The sequence below is a fragment of the Dama dama genome, chromosome 16, assembly GCF_033118175.1.
Source record: "Dama dama isolate Ldn47 chromosome 16, ASM3311817v1, whole genome shotgun sequence".
Taxonomy (NCBI): Eukaryota; Metazoa; Chordata; class Mammalia; order Artiodactyla; family Cervidae; genus Dama; species Dama dama.
This window is the reverse complement of record NC_083696.1, coordinates 10,747,268-10,770,542: the sequence shown is the minus strand read 5'-3', so window position 1 is coordinate 10,770,542 and position 23,275 is coordinate 10,747,268. Positions and strand designations below refer to the sequence as shown.

Below are 23,275 nucleotides of genomic sequence, written 5' to 3'. Positions count from 1 at the left end.
AGAGGTACAGTATTAAAAAGTCTAGGGATTATTTTAAAATCTGAATCTCATTATGGATTCCCATTGTTCTTAGGTTAAAAACCAAGCTCCTTAGTATAGTTTACAAAGCTCTTAGTGGCCTTGTCCCTATTCATCTGTCCAGCTTCAACATGTCTCACCCTCACCCTCTCCACTAAGTTTCCTTCATTTCCAGGTTCCGAGAGCTCTGTCTCTCACTGCTAGTATCTGTGAAAGGACATTCACCCTCCCTTTCTGCCTGGCTAACACAACACTTCCTCATTTCTCACAAGTCAGCTTAACTATCATTTCTCTGTACATCATATTTGATTCCCTCAGCAAGGTTAGGTCTTCCAGCTGTATGTTCTTATTACAATCTCTATTTCCCTTTTTATAAAACTTTGTTCTACCTATAATCACTTAACAAATCTTCCTTGTTATTCCATCCTGTGTCAAACACACTAATTGACAGACAGCAGTAGTTAAGTATTACTGAATGATGCAATGGGCTCAATTCACATCATAGCTAATAATAAAAAAAAAAAAAAAAACAGTAAAGCAAAAGAAATTACTTACCAAATAGTATAAAAAGTCCATGTGGTGTTATTAGCTGTTTGAAAAGGAGAACACAAAATATAAGGGTCTCATTAATTAAAAATTTTTTAAAGTTTACTTGTAAAAATGAGAGTTGACTGTGTTTCAAGCATTGCTTTTTTACATGCTTCTTATATGTACTAGTGATCAACTTTAATACAAATTCTTAAACATTTCCATTTGAATTCAACTCGAAGTCAGAAGCTACAATATTTCCTCCTGAAAGACTTTTTACATATGATACTTTCCAACTCACATCAGGATTAAGATTGGTGACAAGCAGAACGGAATTTCCTGGCATACCACCAGCCCCAGGAATGGCCATCCTTCCAGTGACAGCGGAGGAGGTGATTGCGAGGGGGCCGAGCGCTCCAGGACCTAGTCCAGCTGGGACCGACAGACCTTTACAAAACAGCAGAAGCATTTCACATTCTAGTTATCTGGAGAATTATAACACTTGATGCAACTTAAGAAAATAAATGAACGCAAAAGCAAAAATAGAGAAGAAAATGTTTCAAAGCTACCGTAAGGATGACAGAGGTCAATCCAGACTCTGGACGTAGAGTTTCTCATTTGTTGACATTATCATACTTAATGCTCTATTATTTATATAACACTTTGCAGCCGAACCAAATTCACCCGTCTTAAAGCCATGAGGTTTTTTAAAAGGGTCTATAACTACCAGTACTCCTTCTATTTCTTGAAATAGATATATTCCAATACATTTCTCTAAAGCAGATATAATTTTCATGTTGATTTCTACCATTATATCATATATATATGTGTGTGTGTGTTTACACATATATATTCTAAAAGTCCTTCAGCAGAAGTCACATATATGCAAGCTAGGTAGTAATGCATGTTCTAAAACTGCACTGTGGCAATAATGGGTACAACTCTGTAGATTTATTAAAAATCACTGCGTTGTATATCTAAGACAGGTAAATTGTATACATATATTCTGCATGGGGGAAAAAAACATTTTGTAACCTTGTAAAAACATTATTACCATCAACAACAAATTTATGGAATTCAATATTATTTTGAAACAAGAATTTTCAGAGCTCTCTATTCCCCTAGATACTGCAGAAACTACTGAAAGCCCTATAATACTGGAATATTGACACTACATACAATACCCAAAACACTACACTTCTCCACAAGGTCCAATTATTTGTATTCTCAGCTTAAAAACTGTCTAAGATAAAATTCCCAGTTAATGTAAAATGAGCCAATTCTTTAATGTATTGATTCTAAGTTCAAAATTCCTTATAATAGAATCTGGCCACTTTATCACAAATCATGTGTGTGCATATACCCCCTCTATTACACCTGAGAAGCCTTATCAACTCAGGAGCCCTCTTCATGCATTTTTTTTCTCTTTCTTAACATTTACTACAGTGTTTTATAGATACAGCATGTCAAAAAAATACCCAAAATGAAGGAAACCATATATCGCCACCTCCAAATGTGTAGCTCTTGGGAGCTTCAAAGACATGAACACAATGTATAATGCCTTCATTTTAATGAGACAGATAAGATCACTCACTTAATTAAACATATGTTAAAATGTCTTAAAACCACCAGAAACCTAAAACTTTAATAAACCTCAACCTTTCAAATCACTCTTTCTTTCTAGTTAACTTCATCCCCTCTCCTGAAGAGTTACAATTCCCAGACTTAGAAAGGGAAAGTAGCTATGCTGCAGTTTAAAATAGTTATATTCACAGATGAGCTGGAAGCTATAAAGGTAATATGTAGACTAGACTTAACACTGCATCACTCTTCCAATCATCAACCTCAAGTGTTTTCTTTAAGCACAAAACCATAAAGTATTTTTTCTCCTTAAGTTATAATCAAATTCATTTTGCTTATTATTTGGAAGAGTCAGAGTCATTATCAAAGTATTAACTGATTGCTCTCTAATTATTTTCACTAGCTAAAAGAAAAAAATGTGTATACATATATTTTTTCTTCTGAAATAAAACAGCATGCATATCCTCTATAGTAATCTTTCAAACCCATTAATTTTTTTTAAAAAGTACTTACAGATAAAATAGTAAATGTTTATTAATTCAAATGTTTGCTGTCTGCATGATAAGTACTGAATGCCATTATAGGCAGTAAGGATAAGTAAGACAGAAGTCTATTTAACATGTAACTGAGCTGCTTATCAGCAAGCAGCTCATCTGTTTTATATAATAACCAAAGAGACAAACCTAAGGTTATTTAATATAGTCAACCTATAGTTATCTGTGCCAGTGGCAAGTATAGATGATGCAGAACAGATAACAGAACTTTAGTGCTGAGAATGAAACCAGAATTATTCATAACACAAGGAAGCTGTACAATCATCTACTGTCCATGAGCCACTTCCATGATTGACGTGTGTAATGCTTTTTTGGTAAATCCTTCAAACATGGTCATATCTTTCATTTTGATAATTTCCTAGAATATAAAAATCATCATTAAGAAATCATTTCAACTTCAACTTTAAAACAGTCACCTGTAGCTTGAGGAAATCCAATAGCAGGGGCAAATCCAGCAGCCCCTGCATATGGTGAGGAAATGATTCCTGGTGCACCTGATGGGGAAGAGAAGCTGAAATAAATACACTACCTTCTATAAAGATGGTTATCAACACAATAAAATGGCCATATGAGGGCATATTGTTGACAAAGAGATTCTATTATGAGTGAAGATTTGTTCAACAGATGATCCTTGTTGTGTTGTATAAGAGCCTCTGCCACTTCCAGAGGCTAATCCCTTTCAACTGGGTTCAAGGTTCAAGACTACAGCTAGAATGTTATTAATATTTCATTCTGAGTTATTAGTTTGCTTAGTTTTATTTGGTTTTGTTTTTTAGGTTGATATTCTTGCCCTTATTTAGAGCACTGTTTCTATGTAAAAATCATCAAATATTCACTAAACTACACTGTACCTGTGGGGTACTGTGCTCATAAAAAGAAATATGAAATAAAAATCCTTGCCTTTGAGAGGCTTTACAAACTAAAATTATGAATTACAGAAGATTCACATGCTGAGGATCTAGAGGTTTAAATACAAATGTACTGCAAGTGGTCTAAGAAGAAGGAATTGCAAAGGATCTCTGGGACTGTTTGAAGGCTTCTCAGGAGGTAAAACTTGAGCTGGACATTAAGTGAAAAGCAGTGCTTAGCGTGTACCAGATGCCAAACAAAGGCTGATATTCCTTCTCCATTCAGAAGCCTGGCGACTGTGCACCATCAACAAATAGAGGAGTTAGCTCTAAATGGTGGAATCATTACTAGTAGGAAAACGGTTTGATTTAGGACAAGTTAAGGTCAAGGTGATAGTAAGACATTCAAATGGCAATGCCACAGTGGAAATGAGGGGGTAAACTCAGAATTTCTAACTACTGCAAGATACAGATTTGTAAATCATCTATATAGAAATAAATGTAAAAGTCATATGAAGAAAAACTCCACTAAAAAGGGCACAAGACAAGAAATGAAGAAAGCTAAAAAGAGAACCTGGGAGTATTAGTACACTTAAGTGGAAGAGGAACATTCCAAGAAAAAGAGAGAGAGAGAGAACAGCCTCAGAAAACAAAACAATGAATTATAGTCCCTTAGGATCAAGAGACGGAATTTCAGGGAGAGGGGTTCAATAAAAGTTAGGGAGAGTGAGAAACATAAATGGGAAGCAATAGTTTTAGAGCAATAGTGAGAAGCTAGAATGTAAGAGTCAAAGGGAGGCATTTGGTTTTTTTTTTAAAATGATAGGGTGATATGCATATTTATAGGAAGTATGTAGGCTGTATTTTCCAGAGGAGTTAAAAGATCACATAAGTTTATTCTCTTCATTAAAGAGAATTATTTAACATAATTTGTTAAATATGTGCTATGATTTATTAAAATAATTCAAGAAAATATAGTCATAAAGAGACTTCAGGGACAGAGCTAGCAGACAGAACTGACAATAAATGAAGACACAAAAATGAGAAATACAGAGTAACTGATGATATAAGAGAAATATCACTGAAAGCACACGAGGAGGCAAGCATCCCTCTGGTGCTAAGGAAGCACTGAATAACACATCCAAGAATCTCTGCCCTTGCTAAACTTACATTCAAGTAGGCTGAAGATCATAGGTAAAGTGATTCATTTTCATAACAACTATTTTAAGGCATAGAGGAAGACTTACCCAAGACACTTCAATATGGATATGAGTTATTATGAAAATTTACACTGGGAAGATAAACGAAAGAAGAAATATGGTTGCCAAGTATTCACTTGACCCTTCCATCTAACTCTGGCTAGTTGTGTGACTTGCAGTGTCTCCTGCAGAACATACATTTGTATGCAACGCCACTGCATTCAATCACATGATAGGAACACACAGACAGTCATGACACAGACTGCTATACAGAAGCCTTAGGAAGCATTATGGGTTTACACCAGCTCTCTGATTTCCTTCACCTTCTGCCACGAGAACGCCACGTCTCAAATGGAGTGACACCTTCAGCCTGGACCCTCGATCAAAAAGACATGTGAGGGAAGTTTGCAAAAGTTGATTCACAGTTGTTTAGGTGTCAGTTATGTGAGAGGAATAAACGTTAATTACTGTAAATCACTGAGATTTGTCAGAAAGGCAAGGGAGGTCCTTTTAAAACAACACAACAAGTCTAATACAAGTGGTTATGGCGGGGGAGCGGTATGAGGCAGAAGATATGCAGTAGGTTTGAGAGAAATGAGGAAAATTTTTGATATTAACTCTCACTGAACATTAAATAGCAATAAATGAAAGAACTGGCAAACTGTTCCAGGGCCAAATTTTAAATAATTGTTTCCAAGTACAAGAACATCTGTTAATATTTGACAAAAGAAACATCTGTAAAGTTTCCATAAATCTACATTCCTCAAGTAAGCAGGAGCAAAAACATTTTAGCAAATTAACCTGTTAGACATTGGTTTACACAAACTTTACAGGAAAAGGTTTAAGATTTGAATAGCTATATCACACATATTTTACATTTGGAAAATGTATTACCAATAGCAATTGAGGTAATACAAATAGATAACATTTTTATCTATGAAATCAGTTTATCAGTGTTTCAGTATTTCTCAGTGCTATTGTTTATAATAGCAAACCCTAAAGAAACAAGCTTAATGTCTAAATTGGAGAATTATTATATAAATTATGGGTCACTAGACAAAATACAGAGCCATTTGAAACATTACAAACAATATATATTATGGGAAAAAGGCACAATTATTATTTTTTTAAAACGTGAATATAGTAGCAGACTAAGTAACAAAGACCAACCTTGTGGCAGATATGCCCAATGAACAGTAAAAAGATCTTTTTTAAAGAAAAAACCTAACAGCTAACAAGATGATTAAGAGTAACCCAGCTAAAAACCTAACTCTATCAAGCAGCTTTGGTTTTATCATCCTCACGCGTAATGGACAAGATGCAAATCCCAAGGTTAGCCCAAGAGGAAGGAAGTCAACAGGAGACCTCCATGACATTAATCCAACAGGATAAACCTAAAATAACCCGTCCCACTGCCTACTCCTCCTCCCTTCAGAAGACTACGAGGAAAGCTGACTTTGTGTCTAACAGAGAGGAGACAAAACCGTTCCTGAAAAGGTCTAACCAAAAGTAAGTTCTCATGCGAATTTGCAGCCTAAATTCACATTTCTTTGGAATTCAAGGGAAAATTAACAAAATTATGGATTTAGATTGAAATGGTCCCAGACACAGATCCTTTGATGTTGCAAACAAGTAAATTCTTTCTGGAGGAACATACCATCTCGAGGCTAAGCCTCAAAGAAGTCCCAAGTTATTTCTCAAGTAAGTGAATAACTCAAAAAGAAGAAAGTAGAAAAAGAAATGTCTAATTGCAGAAAAATAACTGCAAAGACTTCAGACATTGGAATTATCAGATGAGGATTCTAGATAGTATGTTTGGAAAAATAAAAGCTATGCTGAAAAGTATCTATAAGGCAGACGATACTTAAAAAAAGAATAAAATTTCTAGAAATAAAAAGCACAATTACTGAAATTTAAAGTTATCAGACAAGTTTAACAACAGATTAAACAAAGGTGAAGAGACCATTAATAAAATGAAAGGCCCTAAGGAACTATTCAGGATGCAGATCGGAGAGATAAAGGAAAAAACAGGACAGAAAGTTTGAGATACTCAGAACAGAGAAAGAGAATTTAACAGGTCTAGTCAAAATTCCAGAAACTAAGAAAAGAAACAGTGTGAAGATGGCATATGTGAAAAGATCATTTCTAGGACCAGTAAAAGACAACAATCCACCAAATCAAGATGCTTCTAAAGGGTATGTAATAACATATTATAGTAATTTTAATATCGATTTTGCTGATGACTAGGGATGCTGAGCATCTTTTCATGTGCTTACTGCCACTCATATACCATCTTTTGTAAAATATTTTTTCAAATCTTTTGCCCATTTTTAATGATTTGTTTTCTTATTATTGAGCTGTGAATTCCTTGTATACCTTGATATAACTAATTTGTTTTCTTCAAGTCTATAAGCTTGCCTTTTGGTTTTCTTGATAGTATCTTTCAAGCCACTGAACTTTTAAAATGTTGATGTATATACAATACATAAATTATTTCCTTTTATGGTTTGTGCTTTTTGTGGTTTATCTAAGAAATGTTCGCATATCCCAAGGTTGCAAAGATTTTCTTCTAGTGTTTTTTAATATAAGATTTTTAAATTTATTTATTGGTTTTGTTTTGGCCATGTCACACTGCATAGCATGTGGGATTCCAATTCCCTGACCAGGGATTAAACTTGTGCCCCCTGCAGTGGAAGCATACCAGTTTTAGCTGCTAGACTGCCTGGGAAGTCCCCCTTCCTAGGTTTTATTCTAGGAGTTTTTTAGGTTTAAGTTTTACAGACAGGTCTAAGATCCATTTCAAGTCAATCTGTCAGTAGGGTGTGAGATACTAATCAAAATTTATTTTTTCCAATATGGATACCCACCTGTCCAAAAACTACTTGTTGGAAGATTTTCCTTTATTGAATTTTTACACTAGCAATTTTGCTCAAAATCAACTCATCCTATACATGTGGGTCAATTTTAGACTCTATATGCTTCTCTACTGGTTTATATACCTATCTTTTCAACACTGTCACAGTGGTTTGATTACTGCACTTTATGTTAAGTCTTGCCTTTACTTCCCTATTCTAGATTCTTTTCCATTTCTACGTAAGTTTTAGAAGTTCAATGCATCTTACTAAAGTAAGAGAGAAAAATTAGAATATTTAGAGAAAGAAGAGTTAATCAAAGTTGCTGAATATGAAGTCAAGAAACAACAACACTGCATTTGTGTATTAGCAACACTTTGAAAACCTAATGATGGCTAAAATTTACATTGCATCATTCTAACCTCTTACGTACATTAGCATATATAATATTCATCACAACTCTTACCAGTTAAGTATTATTATTATGCTCATCTCACATATAAAAAGACAAAAGTACAGAGCAGTTAAGCAATTTTCCCAAAATTACACAGATCAAAAAGACTGGTTGAGAATTAGAATCTAAAAAGTACAGCTCTTAGGAATAATTCTAACAAAACACATGTAAACATACTTTTATTTGGAAAAGTTGTCAAACTTTACTCAAAGACATTAAAGAATACACAAATTAAAAAAAAATATATACAAATGGAGAGATGCACAATGTTCAAAATCTGGAAGACTATTGTACAGATGTCAATTGCCTTCTAAGTGATTTATAAAGTCAATATAATCTAATTAAAATCCTAAGAGTGCTTCCCCCCCCTTTGAGGACTTGAAAAGCTCATCCTAAAATTCCTAAGTGTAAATGGTCAAGAACTGCCAAGATACTCTTGAAGAATAAGAGACTTAACTCTGTCAGATACTCAGACTTGTGGTAATGACAAAAAGAATAAATAGACCATTGGAGCAATGCCCAGAAAACTACTTATGCAAATATTAACCTCTAGTTAATGGTATGTGTTAACAATTCTGAAACTTTTTGTGTATTATAGGATTGAGCAAATGGGTAAATATGTTGAGGCTAACAGAAAACTGTATTTCTCATTCTTGAAGAAAAGGAATCACATTATGAAAAAAAGGGTGTTCAATTAGAAATTGGAAGTATCAGTTAAAATCTGGTTTTTTAAAGACACACACACAGAGAGAAATATATTTATGAAGTATACATACACATCCACTTAAAGTTTCTAGAAGCAATGATACCCTATTATCAATAAGCATATATAATGCCTTAATACTGATTTCCAAATACTATTTTCCACTAAAAGGAACCAGGGCTCATTGGAGAAATGGCTGACTGCAGTGCTAAGGTAGGGAAAGTAAAGAAGATTTGACATATCTTCTACCAGAAAGTAGTGAAGTGTGCATACAATGATGAGGACATGTCAAAAGGCCACAGAAACTTGTATGAAAGGGCTCCCACTGGCCAAATCTGGGACAATTTGAATATAAAATGAAAAACAATAATGTGAAATCACTGCCCATAGAATAAGAATTTACAAGTCCATATTAATGTGAAAAAATAAATAGAATGAATAGTAATTAAGTTATACAGAGCTAATGCACAGTATAATGAATATAGACAATAATAGTAAAATTATGTAATGGGATAAATATCACTTATATCATGAATCATATTACACTATGTAAACATAAAGTACCACATTATAAACCTTAAATTCACATAAATGTAATAAAAATGAATGAATGAATGGAGTGGTAAAAAAAAAAGTCCTTTATAATAAAATTCCAGCTACTAAAGCAGGAGGAAAGTTGAAATTAGCAAATCACCAATACAGCAACAACCATCACAGTGACAACTATTTTAGGCGATGGATATTAAAACTGAAGTGTGAAGGACTTCCCTGGCAGTCCAGTGGCTAAGACTTCGTCTTCCAATGCAAGCGATTCAAGTTCAGTTCCTGATTGGGGAGCTAAGAACCCACATGTCTCATGTCCAAAACTCCAAAGCATAAAACAGAAGCAATATTGTAACAATCAGTATGAACTTTAAAAATCGATCACATCAAATAAAAATCTTTAAAAAAAAAAAACGATGACGAAAGGGTGAAAAGTTGTAAGAAATAGGCTGTTTGTATATAGTCTCAACATATTATCCCTACAAAAATGTGTTTTTAATTACAAAGAGAAAAACAATAAGAAAACTGGAAGAAACCACCTTAAGTAATCAAAGTTAACATCACCAGGAATAGGATAAACTGGCAGCATTCATGATGTAATGAAATGAGAAAGACACAACATTATTTCAGCCAAAAACCCAGACACGCACATTGGGATACATTCTATTAAATACTCAACTCTGAACTCTTCAAAAATTTAAAGGTCATAAAAGACAAAGAATGAGGAAATGTTCCAAATTAAAGGCCTCCATGAGACATGACAAATAAATTAGCCTGATACTGGTTTGGATCCCTACTAGAAAAACATTTTCTTATAAAGAACATTATTTTTACAACTGGCAACATTTTTAAAAGGTCTATGGATTAGATAATGGTATTGTATGAATGTTAATTCTCTGACTTTGATATTTACGTTAAGAATGTCCTTGTTCTTGGAAAATATACAATGAGTATTTAGAAGGGACATCATGCCTGCAACTTATTTTCCAATGACTCAGAGGAAGAAAAAAATACCACACACATACACACAAAGACAGACGATAAAGTAAATGTCATGTGATGTTAATAGTCAGAGAATCTAAAGGATATAGGGGATTCTTTCAACTATTCCTGCAACTTGAAGTACTGCAATAAAAAGTTACTAAAATACTATAAACTTTAGAATATTTTAAGTGTTTATATTTATAATATCAAAGTAATAAAGGATTTTTTAAACATGGCACAAAAACACAAGCATAAAGGATATGGCAAATAAATTTGGCCATATAAAAATACCATGAAGAGAATGAACTAATAAGCCAAAACTGATAGAAACTATCTGCAACATGTAAAACCAACAAAAAGACTAGTGTCTAGGATATTAAAGAATTCCTACAAATAAACAAGAAATGACAAGAAACTAAATACAAAAACAGGCAAAAGAATTAACAGAAATTTCATAAAGAATGGCCAACAAACATAAGTTCAACCTCATTGATAATTAGGAAAATTTCAAAGCAGCACTGTTCATAATAGCCTCAAACTAAAATAACCCAAATGTCTATCAATAGTAGCATAGATAAACCAACTATAATGTTATTCATACAGTGGAAATCTATACACTTGACAGTGTTGAAAATGGATATGCAAGAGCCACACATGTGAACATAGATGAATCAAAAAGAAAAACAGTGTGATTCCGTTTAAATAAAGTTCTAAATATAGGAGAAAAATTTTTAGCACTTAGGGCTGCATAATTAGTAAAAAACCAAAACCAAACCACAGGAGAAAAGCAAAAAAGCAAAAGCAGGACTACCATCAAAAATTTGAGACTACAGTTATATTGGAGCAGGAAGAATGGGAACACAATAAATGAGAGGGGTACAAATGGTGCTTCTACAGTATGTGTATACATTTTATTTCTTAATCCGGGTAGTATGGATATTTAACACTGTATTCAGGGGCTTCCTTGGTGGCTCAGTGGTAAAGAATCTGCCTGTCAATGCAGGAGGATCTTTGATATAGGAAGGTCCCACATGTCACGGAGCAACTAAGCCCATGGGACACAACTATGGAGTCTGTGCTCTGGAGCCCAAGAGTCACAGCTACTGAAGCCCACACGCCCCAGAGCTCAGGCTCGGGAACAAGAGAGTAGACCCTGGCTCGCTGCAATTAGAGAAAAACCCACACAGCAATGAAGACCCAGCATAGCCATAACTAACTAACTAAATGAAATTAGTAGAATAATGTTAAACATTACATGAAAAATTTAAAAACTATTAAAAAAACTATATTCACATATTTTTACAAGCTTTATCTCTAAAACAGGTCAGGAAGACCCCAGAATGCTTACAACTTAGCTCTAAGAACCTGAAAGGGTAATCTTTAAAAGGAAGAACAGCTAATGAAGTAAGGAACAGAGTCCTGGAAGTGTAGCATTTTTGAAGCCAAGAGAAAAAAAAAGGAGGGAATAGTGAACCATGTCAAATATTTGTGAGAGGCAGAGTAAACTTTCATACAACACCCAAAGGTATTGTTCTCTGTTTGATAAATTACTTATCTTAGAATGTACATGCTATTTGCAATGACAAAGGACTTATTAACAAAATAAGAAAGGATAGCAACATTTTGATAATTTATATTTGGAAGCCAAAATTCTTAATCATATTTTTTAGATGTCCTCCTCCCACAATGCAGAACATTAATTACACCAAAACAGTATGTATTCAATTACTGGAATATGTGCAGTTCTACACTTGATAGCCAAGCTTTGGCAAACTTGAATGACAGCCCCAGTTTCTATCACTTGTTACTAAAATGCTAATTACAAAGACCTTTGGCTCTGCCAAGTTGTACATATGAGTAGAGGCTGATAACAAATACAGCACCCTTCAGTATCTAGAAGGGATTTGTTCCAGGACACTCCCAGCCCCTAATCCTGTAGATACCATCAAAATCCAAGGATGCTCAAGTCCCTTTATAAAATGGCACAGTATGTGCATATAATCTCTGCACATCCTCCTGTATATCTGAAATCATCTCTAAATTGCTTATAATACCTAATATGTTGTATATGCTATGTAAATAGTTGTAAAGACAATGTAATGCTATGTAAATAGTTGCTGGTACAAGGCAAATTCAAGTTTTGCTTTGGGGAACCTTATGAAACTTTTTTTTTTCTCCAAGTATTTTTGATCTGTGGTTAGTTGAATCCACAGATGCCAAACCTGTAGATATGGAAGGTCAAATGTATAAAACACAAAAACTTGGTCAGACTAAAACAGAAACTTTAACAATTCAGGGACATGAACTGAACAATCCACTTGACTTTGTTCAGTTATAAATAATAAAAAGCTTTTATTTTAAATTTACTGTTTTCTAGAAAATTTGGACAACTATTTGGCTAAGGATTCTTTTTTCTCACCTGTAAAATGAAGATAAACTAAATACCACTTAAAGTCTCAATTAATATTTTATGGTGTCATCTGGGAAAGAAAAATCAACCATGAAGGGTAATAAAATTTAATACCTTATCTAAAGAATAAACCACATCTGAGTGCTGCAAAGCCAAAAAGTACATTAACCTAGTGATATATTCAACTAGGCTATTCACTATGTTTCCTTTTACATAAAGGTTTACTTCAAAAGTTTAGATTACTGAGACCTGATCTTAAATAAAAGAAGAAAGTTCTTCAAAGCAACACTGGCATGAGTAATGCAGAAGATCTTATTTTTACTAGTGCAAAAATGCAATTTCACACAAACTTAGGGTAATGATGAAAAGTTCTGATAAAAAAACAAAAATCCTCTTCCTTGAATAAAGAAAGAACATACTACCAATTTAGGCCCTTGTTTTAAAATATCACTACTTTAAAAAGAAGTATTTCTCTCAAGAGCACTTATGTCAATATTTTGCTGGCTATAAATCAACTTGTTTAAATCAATGGTAATATATAAGACTATTAATTTCAGACAAATGGTTGTATGGTTTATAAAGAACGAGCAATATTCTTCAATTAATGTTAGAAAATAAATTCAATTTTAGGTATCCACTTGTTTTTGACAACTAACAGAATGTACTAATATTAAGATTCAGTTAATGAACACATTTTTGTTCCACAAGTCTCCCTTTTCTTTAGAAATCCTGAGAGAATCCAAGAAGAAATCAGCTGACATATATGGATTAACAAATTAAACTATTAACTTCAGAAAGCTTGTTCTATGACCCAAAACAGAACTACTCACCAAAAGCAGCAGCCATAGGGGGTTCAAGGGATGGCTGGCCATCACCAGTGGGAAGGTCTAAGCGAGTGAAGTCTCTGCTTTTGTCATTATTATATTTCACATTAAGGCTGGTGAGCTTGGAGAAGTCAATACGCAGAGTGCAGCATGCATTATAGATATTCTGGCCATCCAGAGCCTAAAGCATGTAAGAAAGGGACTGATGTTTTGCAAGACAACAATAAATCAAGTAGCCTCTACTTTTGACAAAAAGTGGCAATCAGGCATAAAGCAGAGAGAACTAAACTAAAAGCCAAAGAATTGTATTTTCTTTTACCTTTATCACTAACTATGTGAGCCTAAGAGAGAAAATGAAAACTCTATTTCTCAGGTTTTTCTTCTGTAAAGTGATAATCTCTATTTTATCTATGCTAAGATCAAATGGAAGAGGATAAATGTATAAACTTGAAAAACTATAATACATTATTGTACACTGTACTAATTATTATTATGATTGTTTTAAAATGTTTAAATGTATTTAAATTTTACATTTCATCTTAATTCATATTAGTGTAGTTTATATAGGTTAAGATGATATAGTCTTTGTAAATGGTACTTGTCAGAACCACAATATGTGAAACAGTATCAACCACTTTTTTTTTGTTGTTGTTGTAAATTTATTTCCTTTGAGTAACAAGCTTGAGGGAAGTTTTAAGTCAGAGCAGATACAAGACCAAAAATTAGCAATCTCTTCTTTCATAATGATAAAGATCTTCCAGAGGGATATTAACAGCTACTTATGACTTCCACAAACACTTGAATTTACAAAAAATAGATACCAGAAACTAAAACACAAAAAACAAAACAAAAAAACAAATATACTAAAAAATGCTTACTTATCATAATAGTTACTAATGAGTATGCCATCATAAAGGTACAGAACAATACATGCAGGTAGAGGACACAGCAAATATCAATGCTATTCCTAGTCAAGAGCTAGATACTATGTGAAACACAAAGTGCTGTCAACCTTAGTCTCTCTCTTCCGAAAAAAATTAGAAATGATTCAGATACTGATACAAGATAGAATTAGAGTTAGGGACAGATCTCAATAGGAGATGGATCAAACATAACCAAACTGAATGTGAAGTTTTATACCTTGTCAAAAGTCAAGCACTTGTGTGCTAAAAAGAAGACAGTATGAATTGAAAGCAGCATATTTTCTAAGATTTAATGTCTATCAATTTGGAGCTCAATGAGATTCAACAGTGAATATGGTTGCAAAAATATAGAAATCAATCAATCTTTGGCTCGCTTAATAGAAGTAAATGAGGGCACTAGGGCAAAGATAATTCTATTCCATTAGATTATATCAGGAGTACTTTGCTCAACTCTAGACTTCAAATATGACAAACAGAAATGAGTCCCAGAAATATAAGAAATGAAAGTGATTTGAAGCCATTGCATATGAAGAGAGAAGTAGCTTTTAGACTATAAAAAGAGCATATGTAACAGTATGTTTAAAAATGGTAAATTAGTTTGTTTATTTTATTACAATTTTTAAAAAAACATAGTAAACTACAGCAAAGGAGAAGACATGATGACTTTCTTTGGTATCACTGAAGTGACTATAATAACAATTGGAAAACGAAATAAAGATCATAATTACCATTTTGGCATAATGTGCATTCAATGGGTCAGCATACTGAAGCAAGGCTTGAAACTGATTATTCTTTGTAAAGGTGATAATCTTTAAGACTGTGCCAAATTTAGAAAATATCTGGAAAAAAGTTCACATTAGGTTAAATTTAAGGGAAAAACTTAGCTAACTTATCTTTATAAATACAACTTAATTCATAAATCTCAGTTTTAAATGAAAATAATCTCCTTTATTAAAACTACTGGTACCAAAATTACTTAAATCAAGTCTAAGATGTTCATGTTCTAACACCCATACATGGCTGAAAACAGTGCCTGACATACAACAGGAGCTAAATATTTAACCTATTTTATAACTTGTCATAATTGGCACAGTACTGAAACAGAAGGTTACAACAGGAATTAATTAATGCTATGAGATAATGGTGTTGCAAAGCATATACCTGGAAATGGAAGTCACACAAGATCAACTATTTCAGCCTGAGAATCAGCATCTACTTCCTGAAATTTTTATAGAAAGGAAAACTACAAAATATTCAACAAAACGTCCAATGCTCTATTAATTCATCAAACAGTCATAGAGAATCATTGTAAATTCTGAAAAGTCAGGAGTGAACAAAATAGAAACAAGAATCTCAGCACTGGTTCATCAATTTTAAACAACAGTATCATACTAATGCAAGATCTTGACAATAGGGGGAACAGTATGTCTGTGGGGGTAAGGAGGTATATGTATTCTGCTCAAAGTGTTTTGTGAACTAAAAATGCTCTAAAGAATTCTAATAAGAAAACAAAATGTGAAACGGGAGAAAAACTAGAAAAGGCAGAAAGAGAATGGGGGGAGGAAACCACAAACAAGCACAGTAAGTAGGAAACAGTTATCAACTTGGCAGATACATGTCCAGATATATCTTGGCAGATATATAAAAAAGTCACTTTAAACGCCAATGTTCTAAACATGCTAATTAAAAAACATAACTGTTAGAGTGGGCTTTAAGTACACGCCAAGACCCAACTCTAGGTTATTCGAGAGAAATCCACTTTAAAAATAAAGACTTAAGCTAAAGAGAGAGAAAGATACACCATGCTAACACTAATTTTTAAGAAAAGCTGGCAGAGCTATATTCATTTCCTACAAAGCTGACCTCTGAAGAAAAATTATCAGGGATAATGAGGGATGCTATATAAGATAATGGGAGTCATTTATCCAAGACTACAGAACAATCTTTAAAATATATGTGCGTAACAAAAAAGAACCAAAATACTAAAGAAAAAAAGCTGCTAGAACTACAAAAACACAATTGTTGTTGGAGACTTTAATAATATCCCTCCAATACAGACTTATGAATAAGTCTGCTTTGAGACTGTGAACAAACGTATGAATACCAAAGGGGACAGGGGTTGGATCTAATTGACATTTTATAGAATAATATATCCAGTAACAGCAGAATATGCATGAACACCAAGATAGACATATTCTGAGCCACAAAGCACACTTAAACAAATTTAAAATAATAAAAATCATACAATGTATATTCTCAATTATAGATTTAAACAAGAAACCAGTAACAGGAAAGAACACCTAGAAAATCAGAAGGAAGGAAGGAAGGAAGGAAGGAAGAAGTCTCTGCTCTTGTGAGGAAAGACAAGACAATAAATAAGCAAATAAATAACAACACTTGGTCATACAAAAGTATTTTGTTTTAAAGATAAAAGGAAAAGGGATGAGCGTGATGCAAGTTGGGAAGGTGCAAGGGTACGCAAGGAAGGCCTCTCTGAAGAGCCTTTGGAGAAGAGGAATGAACAGTGAGAGGAAGGTTTCCTGACAGAACCCTGGTTACCAATGCTCTTACAACACTTGTTCTACTTCCCCAGCACAGAAGTTCATGGCCAGAAGTTCCTACAATGCATTATGCTTTCCTCTGACGTCTCATTTTACATCTGGATTTTAATAAGCCAGAAACGTGTCCTGCTTCTTAAATCTAAGTATTCCCTACGCTAGTAAGAATTTGCTGTCATTACACACTATGTATATGTTTCCTTAATAGGCAAATATCCAGCTTTTTTATTATCAGAAAGAATGATCAAGAATAACTATCCTAGGGGATAGGCAACAAAAGAAAAAACAGAAAAATACAACTACATCAAAATTAAAACTCATGTTCACCAAAAGACTATCAACAGGATTGAAAAGGCAACCCACAAAATGAGAGGCAATATTTGCTTATCATTTATCTGATAAGAGGTAATATACAGAAACATGAAAAGAATTCCTACAAGTCAACAACAACAAAAACCCAATTTAAAAAACAGGCAAAGGATTTGAAAAGAACTTTCTTCAAAGAAAGGGCTTCCCTGATAGCTCAGTTGGTTAAGAATCCTCCTGCAACGCGGGAGACCTGGGTTCAATCCCTGGGTTGGGAAGATCCCCTGGAGAAGGAAAAGGCTACCCACTCCAGTATTCTGACCTGGAAAATTCCATGGACAGTCCATGGGGTGCAAAGAGTCAGACACAACTGAATGACTTTCACTTCATTTCTCCAAAGAAGACAATCAAATAGCAATAAGCACATGACAAGATGCTCAATGGCAACTCAAGTGTCCATCCACAGATGAGTGAATAAACAAAATGTGGTGTATACATACAATGGAATATTATTCAGCTTTAAAAAGGAAGGAAATTCTCACACATGCTACAATACTGATGAACCCTGAAGACACTGTTATGTGAAATAAGCCAATCTCAAAACAGCAAATGATGAGTGATTCCACTTTTATGAGGAAACTTGTTGTTTAGTTACTAAGTTGCGTCCAACTCTTACAACCCCATGGACTCTAGCCTGTCAGGTTCCTCTGTCCATGGGATTTCCCAGGCTAGAATCCTGGCGTGGGTTGCCATTTACTTCTCCAGGGGATCTATCCGACCCTGGGATTGAACCTGTCTTCTATATTGGCAGGCGGATTCTTTATACCACTGAATAGAAATCAAACAATTCTAATAAGAGATCAACAAGACTCGTGAAACTAATTTGTCTTGGAAGGGATCACCAGAAAATTCCATTCTTAAAGACGTAGTCTGAAGGCTCTCTATTGAAATTTAAGATGTTTTAAAAAAATATAGTTAATTTCATTATGGTCATAATTCAGGGTTCAAGATATTAAGACCTTAATCCCTCATATAACTCTATTTTGAAAAACACTAGGAAATTTTTGTTTTGCTCTTTTAATGAAAGGTTTGGTCTTATAATAAGTACTTCCTCAATACACCCTCATATCCTAGAGAATAAAGTTTATAAAATAATACCAGGGACTTCTCTGGTGGCCCAGTGTTTACTGATCTGCCCTGCAAGGTTTGATCCCTACATTCCCCTGGTCGGGAAACTAATAAGATCCCATATGCTGTGGAGCAACTAAGCCCATGTGCCTCAACTAGAGAGGCGGCATGCCGCAACTACTGGGCCCATGCACCACAATGAAATATCCCACGTGCCGCAACTAAGGGCTGACGCAGTCAGATAAATAAATAAATAGCTTTAAAATGTATATGTGTGTGTGTATAAACACACACACACACACACATATATAAAAGGAGATATATTTAACTGCCTAACTTCCCTCCTTCATACTGCAGACACAAGTAGTGTTCTAAAGTACAAGCCAGATTACATTTTTCCCTGCTTAAAATTCCTCACCATCTCCCCATTATCCATACAGTAAAATCCAAGCTCTCTGGTATAACATACACCATCTCTCTCCCTGGTGTACCTCTCCAACCTCATTTCCTGACACTTTTTATTTTACACTATTTATTTATACTTTTTATTTTATACTATTTACATCAACAACTATAATGGTTCTCCAGATACACCAAGCGGTTTCAGAGTTCTGTGCCTAAACATGTGACTTTTTCCCTGATCCTGTATCTCTTTACATAATCCTAGGAAATTTTCACTTATTCTCTTTCAAAACTCAGCTCAGGCAATAATGCCACCAGAAAATTCTTAGCCTCACCCAAACCTCAATAGAGTTCATTTTCTTTACCAAATATTTTTATCCCCTTCCTGGCCTCATACAAATACTTGTCTTGCTATTTTCCTTATACTGTATTATACATTTGTCTATATATGTCTCCTTTAGTTAGACTGAAAGTTCCTTGAAGGTATATTGCTTGTCTTGGTCATTTCTTTAGCATTGAGTACAATTCCTGGCACGTAAGAGGCACAGTGTAAAAGTTTATTATTAACTGATAAAAAAATTATACTCTGACCTTTCTGAAGAATAACGGCAATATGCAAATTTTTAAATGATAAACATTTTTTATGTAAACTATCTTGTTAAGAAGTAATAAGAACATATATTTGCTCTAAAATTTGGGGGTTTTATACTGTATTATGGTATAGGACCTAGTTAATTTCCACTTAATCTTCAGATTTTGTTAATGTTTAGATCCCTTTCTCTCATTTAATTTGAACAAGAGCCTGATGTATATCCTCCCTGGTAGATGTGTTTGGCTGTATAATTTTCATATGAATGTGCTAACAGAACATAAATGTACTCATCTGGCTAACCATGCTCTCTAGAGCTCCCTGGACTGTATTTACTGAGGAGCTACAAAGATCAATCTGATATTATTAAATAAAGTAAGCAAACACCAGTATCAGGGAATTCAGCAATGCCTGAAGTGTGGTTTTTAACAACTTTTTATAATTATCAAAATACTTATTTTTAAAGAGATTTGGCCTCAAAAGATCAATGTTTAAGAATGTTTAATATATATTTTTATTGATTACAAGGTCTTTGACTACTTCCCTAATATACATACTTTGCTGTCATAAATACAAACATACACATATCAACTCTTGATATGTCTTGTGCATTTTAATCTTTTCAGACTTTAAAATGGGACTAATAAAATACAAGAGATCAGATTGTTAACATTAATCTTCAGGGTGATGAAGATTAATAAAGCGTGATAAAGAGAACTTGCCAGAAACTGAAAATGTTCACTAGCAGTCACTTGAAAAAAGCATTCTTCATACTGGAAATTTCTAAAATAGCAAGCACATTGGCCACAATTTGTTTACAACAGTCTCTGTGGGCAGCAAAAAAGAAGACTGGAAAATGAGAACCTGGGGGCTTCCCCAGTGGCTCGGTGGTAAAGACTCTGCCTGCCAACGCAGGAGACGCAGGTTCCATCCCTGATCCAGGAAGACCCCACACGCTGCAGACAGCTAAGTCTGTGTGCCGCAACTATTAAAGCTGTGCCCTACAGCCTGGGAGCCACAACTACCGAGCCCAAGGGCCGCAGCTACTGAAGCCCATACGCCCCAGAGCCCGCACTCCACAAGAGAAGACACTGCAATGAGAGGCCCATGCACTGCAGTTAGACAGTAGCCCCTGCTTGCCACAACTAGAAAAAAGCGCGCAGAGCAACGAAGACCCAGCAGTCAAAAAGAAATAAGCAATTTTTTAAAATTAGAATTTTATATCATTAGTGTTGATTCTTTTATTTGATACAATAATAATTGATTTTTGCAAGCTATTTATCTTTATACTTTGATTCAAAAAGGACATCTTTCATCCTGAAGAGATTCATCTATTGGACATCTGTTGGACATAACTAACACCACACATGATGGTACTTCAAAGTAATAAATTCCAAAAAAAATACTATTTTGCCTTACTCTGTTAGTGGACAAAGAAGTTTTTTAGAATGCAGGGTTGAGTTTACATAACGGATCAGTTGATGAATGCCTTCTTTACCTACAAATACTAAGTGATGCCATTCAATCCCGCGCCCTTAAGTGCCAATCATATGCAAATGATCACCAATTTTCCAGTCCTGAATTCTTATGCTCAATACAGACTTATTTCCCAAATGTTTCTTCAACATCTCCCACTGGATGTCGAACAGGTATCTCTAATTTAAGTTGAAAATATACTCTTGATTCCTCCCCTACCTCCCACCCTTGCCCCATATCTTTCCCCCACTCTATCCTTACTATCTAGTATAAGATGGCTCTATTTTACCAGAAGTTCACATCCACAATCTGGAAAGCATTGATGGTTACTCTCTTTCTCTTCATAACTCACATCTACTCAACCCATCAGCACATCTCTCCAAATACATATGTAATCACCACTTCCAGTGCACACATCCCCACCTGGGTCACCACCATCTCTCACCTGGACTGTGCTAAGATCCTTCACTTATGCCTATGTGTGTGTGTCAGTCACTTAGTTGTGTCTGACTCTTTGTGACTCCATGAACTGTAGCCCGCCAGGCTCCTCTGTCCATGGAATTCTCCAGGCAAGAATACTGGAGTGGGCTGCAGTTTCTTTCTCCATCACTTATGCCTATAGTTCATTCTTAACATAGCAACAAGAGTGATTCTGTTAAAACACTCAGCCTGTCATCTCACTCCTCTACTCAAAATCCTCCATGGCTTCCTATTTTACTCAGTGTCAAGATTATAAAGGCTCTGCATCATCAAGTCTTAACCCCTTCTCTGAGCCTATCAGTCATAGCTTTCCTTTTTTTTTTTTTACATCCAATGATAGTCTTTTTTTGATATCTGAATACATTAAGCACACTTTCATTTTAGGGACTCCACTTGCTGTTCTTTCTGATTGGATCATTATTCTACCACATATACACATAATTTAACACCCTTACATTCTTCAAGCTTCTGCTCAAATGTCATCATATTGTAAATACTTCCATCATTTGAAACTTCTCTCATCTGAAATAGCACCATTCCCATCTCAGTCACTCTTAATTCCCCCACCATGAGCTAAAGGAAAAACATTAGCTTCCATAGATGTTAGAGAGCAGTTTAGCTAATGTCAACTCTTCAACAGAAAATACAGAAAAATTTGCTAATTATAACATGTGCAACCAACTCTACTCTTCCATGTATTTCCCAATCACAATGTTTATCACATTTCATGCTATAACTTACATCTTACCCAGAAGGCCACAAGAGCAAGGATCTGTTTCTCACAAAGCAAATGCTAGTTTCTTACTAGCACCCAGTAAGTACAGTGAACGTTTCTTGAGCACTTACTATGTAACAGGGCACTGCTGTAAGTGCTTCAAATGCATCAACCCACGAAATCCTCATAACAAAGGTATAAAATAGATACCATCTTCACCCCCATTATGTAAATAAGAAAAAGACATAGAAGCAGCAACTTTCTTGCCCAAGGTTATAGAGGTAGTAAGTGGTGGAGTTAGGGTTCAAACCAGCTCCAGAAACTGTATCCTTTATTATATGCTATACTATACTTAAATCAGCTAATGGAATACAGTGCTGGGGTTAAGGGCTTAGTTAATGTAATTAGAGAAAGACACACTGAGGGGGTGAATTTGAGCTGAAAATGGAATGATGTAGATTCAGCTAAGTGACTAGGCCTAAAAAATAGAAGACAGAAATGGACTAAGACAGAAATAAGAAGGGTAACAGGAAGAGGGTCAAAGAGCCAGAAAAGCTGGGGTGCTAACTAAGCAGAACAGTCAGGAAGTGAGGTTACAGAGACAGTGAGAGGTCTGCATATTGGGGCACTAAGGGCCCTGGTAAGGAATTTTGCTTTTTCCAACAGCAGTGTGAAGTTGGGTTAAACAAGAGAGTGCTATAACTAAAGGGCTGAAGAGTCCTATTCCAATGGTTACCATTGAAGACTCAGAAATACTTCTCTTCACTTGAAGGACCCATGATCTTTAGGGAGAGAAACAAGGTTTGTTACTGGTCTCAGGGAAATGACAAATGGAATAACAAAGAAGGACCACACAACCTGGGCTAAGATCACTGCTGACTGATGGCAATGTTGAGCCACAGGTGCAGTAACATCTTTTGTGAAGCAACAGAAGTTATAACAGCAGCCACAGTGCTACAGGAGCAAAAGCAAACAAAAAATGCTGATGAATCACAGAGAGCTTGATGCTACTTGGTGGGATAAACAGAAGAGATGAAAATCCATCAGGATAAAGAAGCCAATCAATTAAGTAACTGCTAAACTCTTTTAGGAAACAATAGTGGCTATGAATACCACTGCTAAAGCCCTCCACAGGACATGCTTCACAAACGCACATATTTAGAAAATGGTACTCAGGAAACTATCATAGGGAATAGAGTA

General features: G+C 34.8%; 1 protein-coding gene across 4 annotated transcripts in view; it reads right to left on the bottom strand.

The window, feature by feature from the left end:
• Nucleotides 1-23,275, bottom strand: part of PTBP3 (polypyrimidine tract binding protein 3) — an 87,743-nt gene that overhangs the window by 12,276 nt on the left and 52,192 nt on the right. For all 4 annotated transcript variants that reach the window (XM_061163413.1, XM_061163414.1, XM_061163415.1 and 1 more), the window contains 5 exons: nucleotides 15,150-15,260; nucleotides 13,505-13,679; nucleotides 3,098-3,175; nucleotides 848-993; nucleotides 574-607 (listed from right to left, as the gene is read on the bottom strand). In XM_061163413.1, the coding sequence (XP_061019396.1) occupies nucleotides 574-607; nucleotides 848-993; nucleotides 3,098-3,175; nucleotides 13,505-13,679; nucleotides 15,150-15,260 (544 nt within the window). The remainder of the gene's footprint in view (nucleotides 1-573; nucleotides 608-847; nucleotides 994-3,097; nucleotides 3,176-13,504; nucleotides 13,680-15,149; nucleotides 15,261-23,275) is intronic.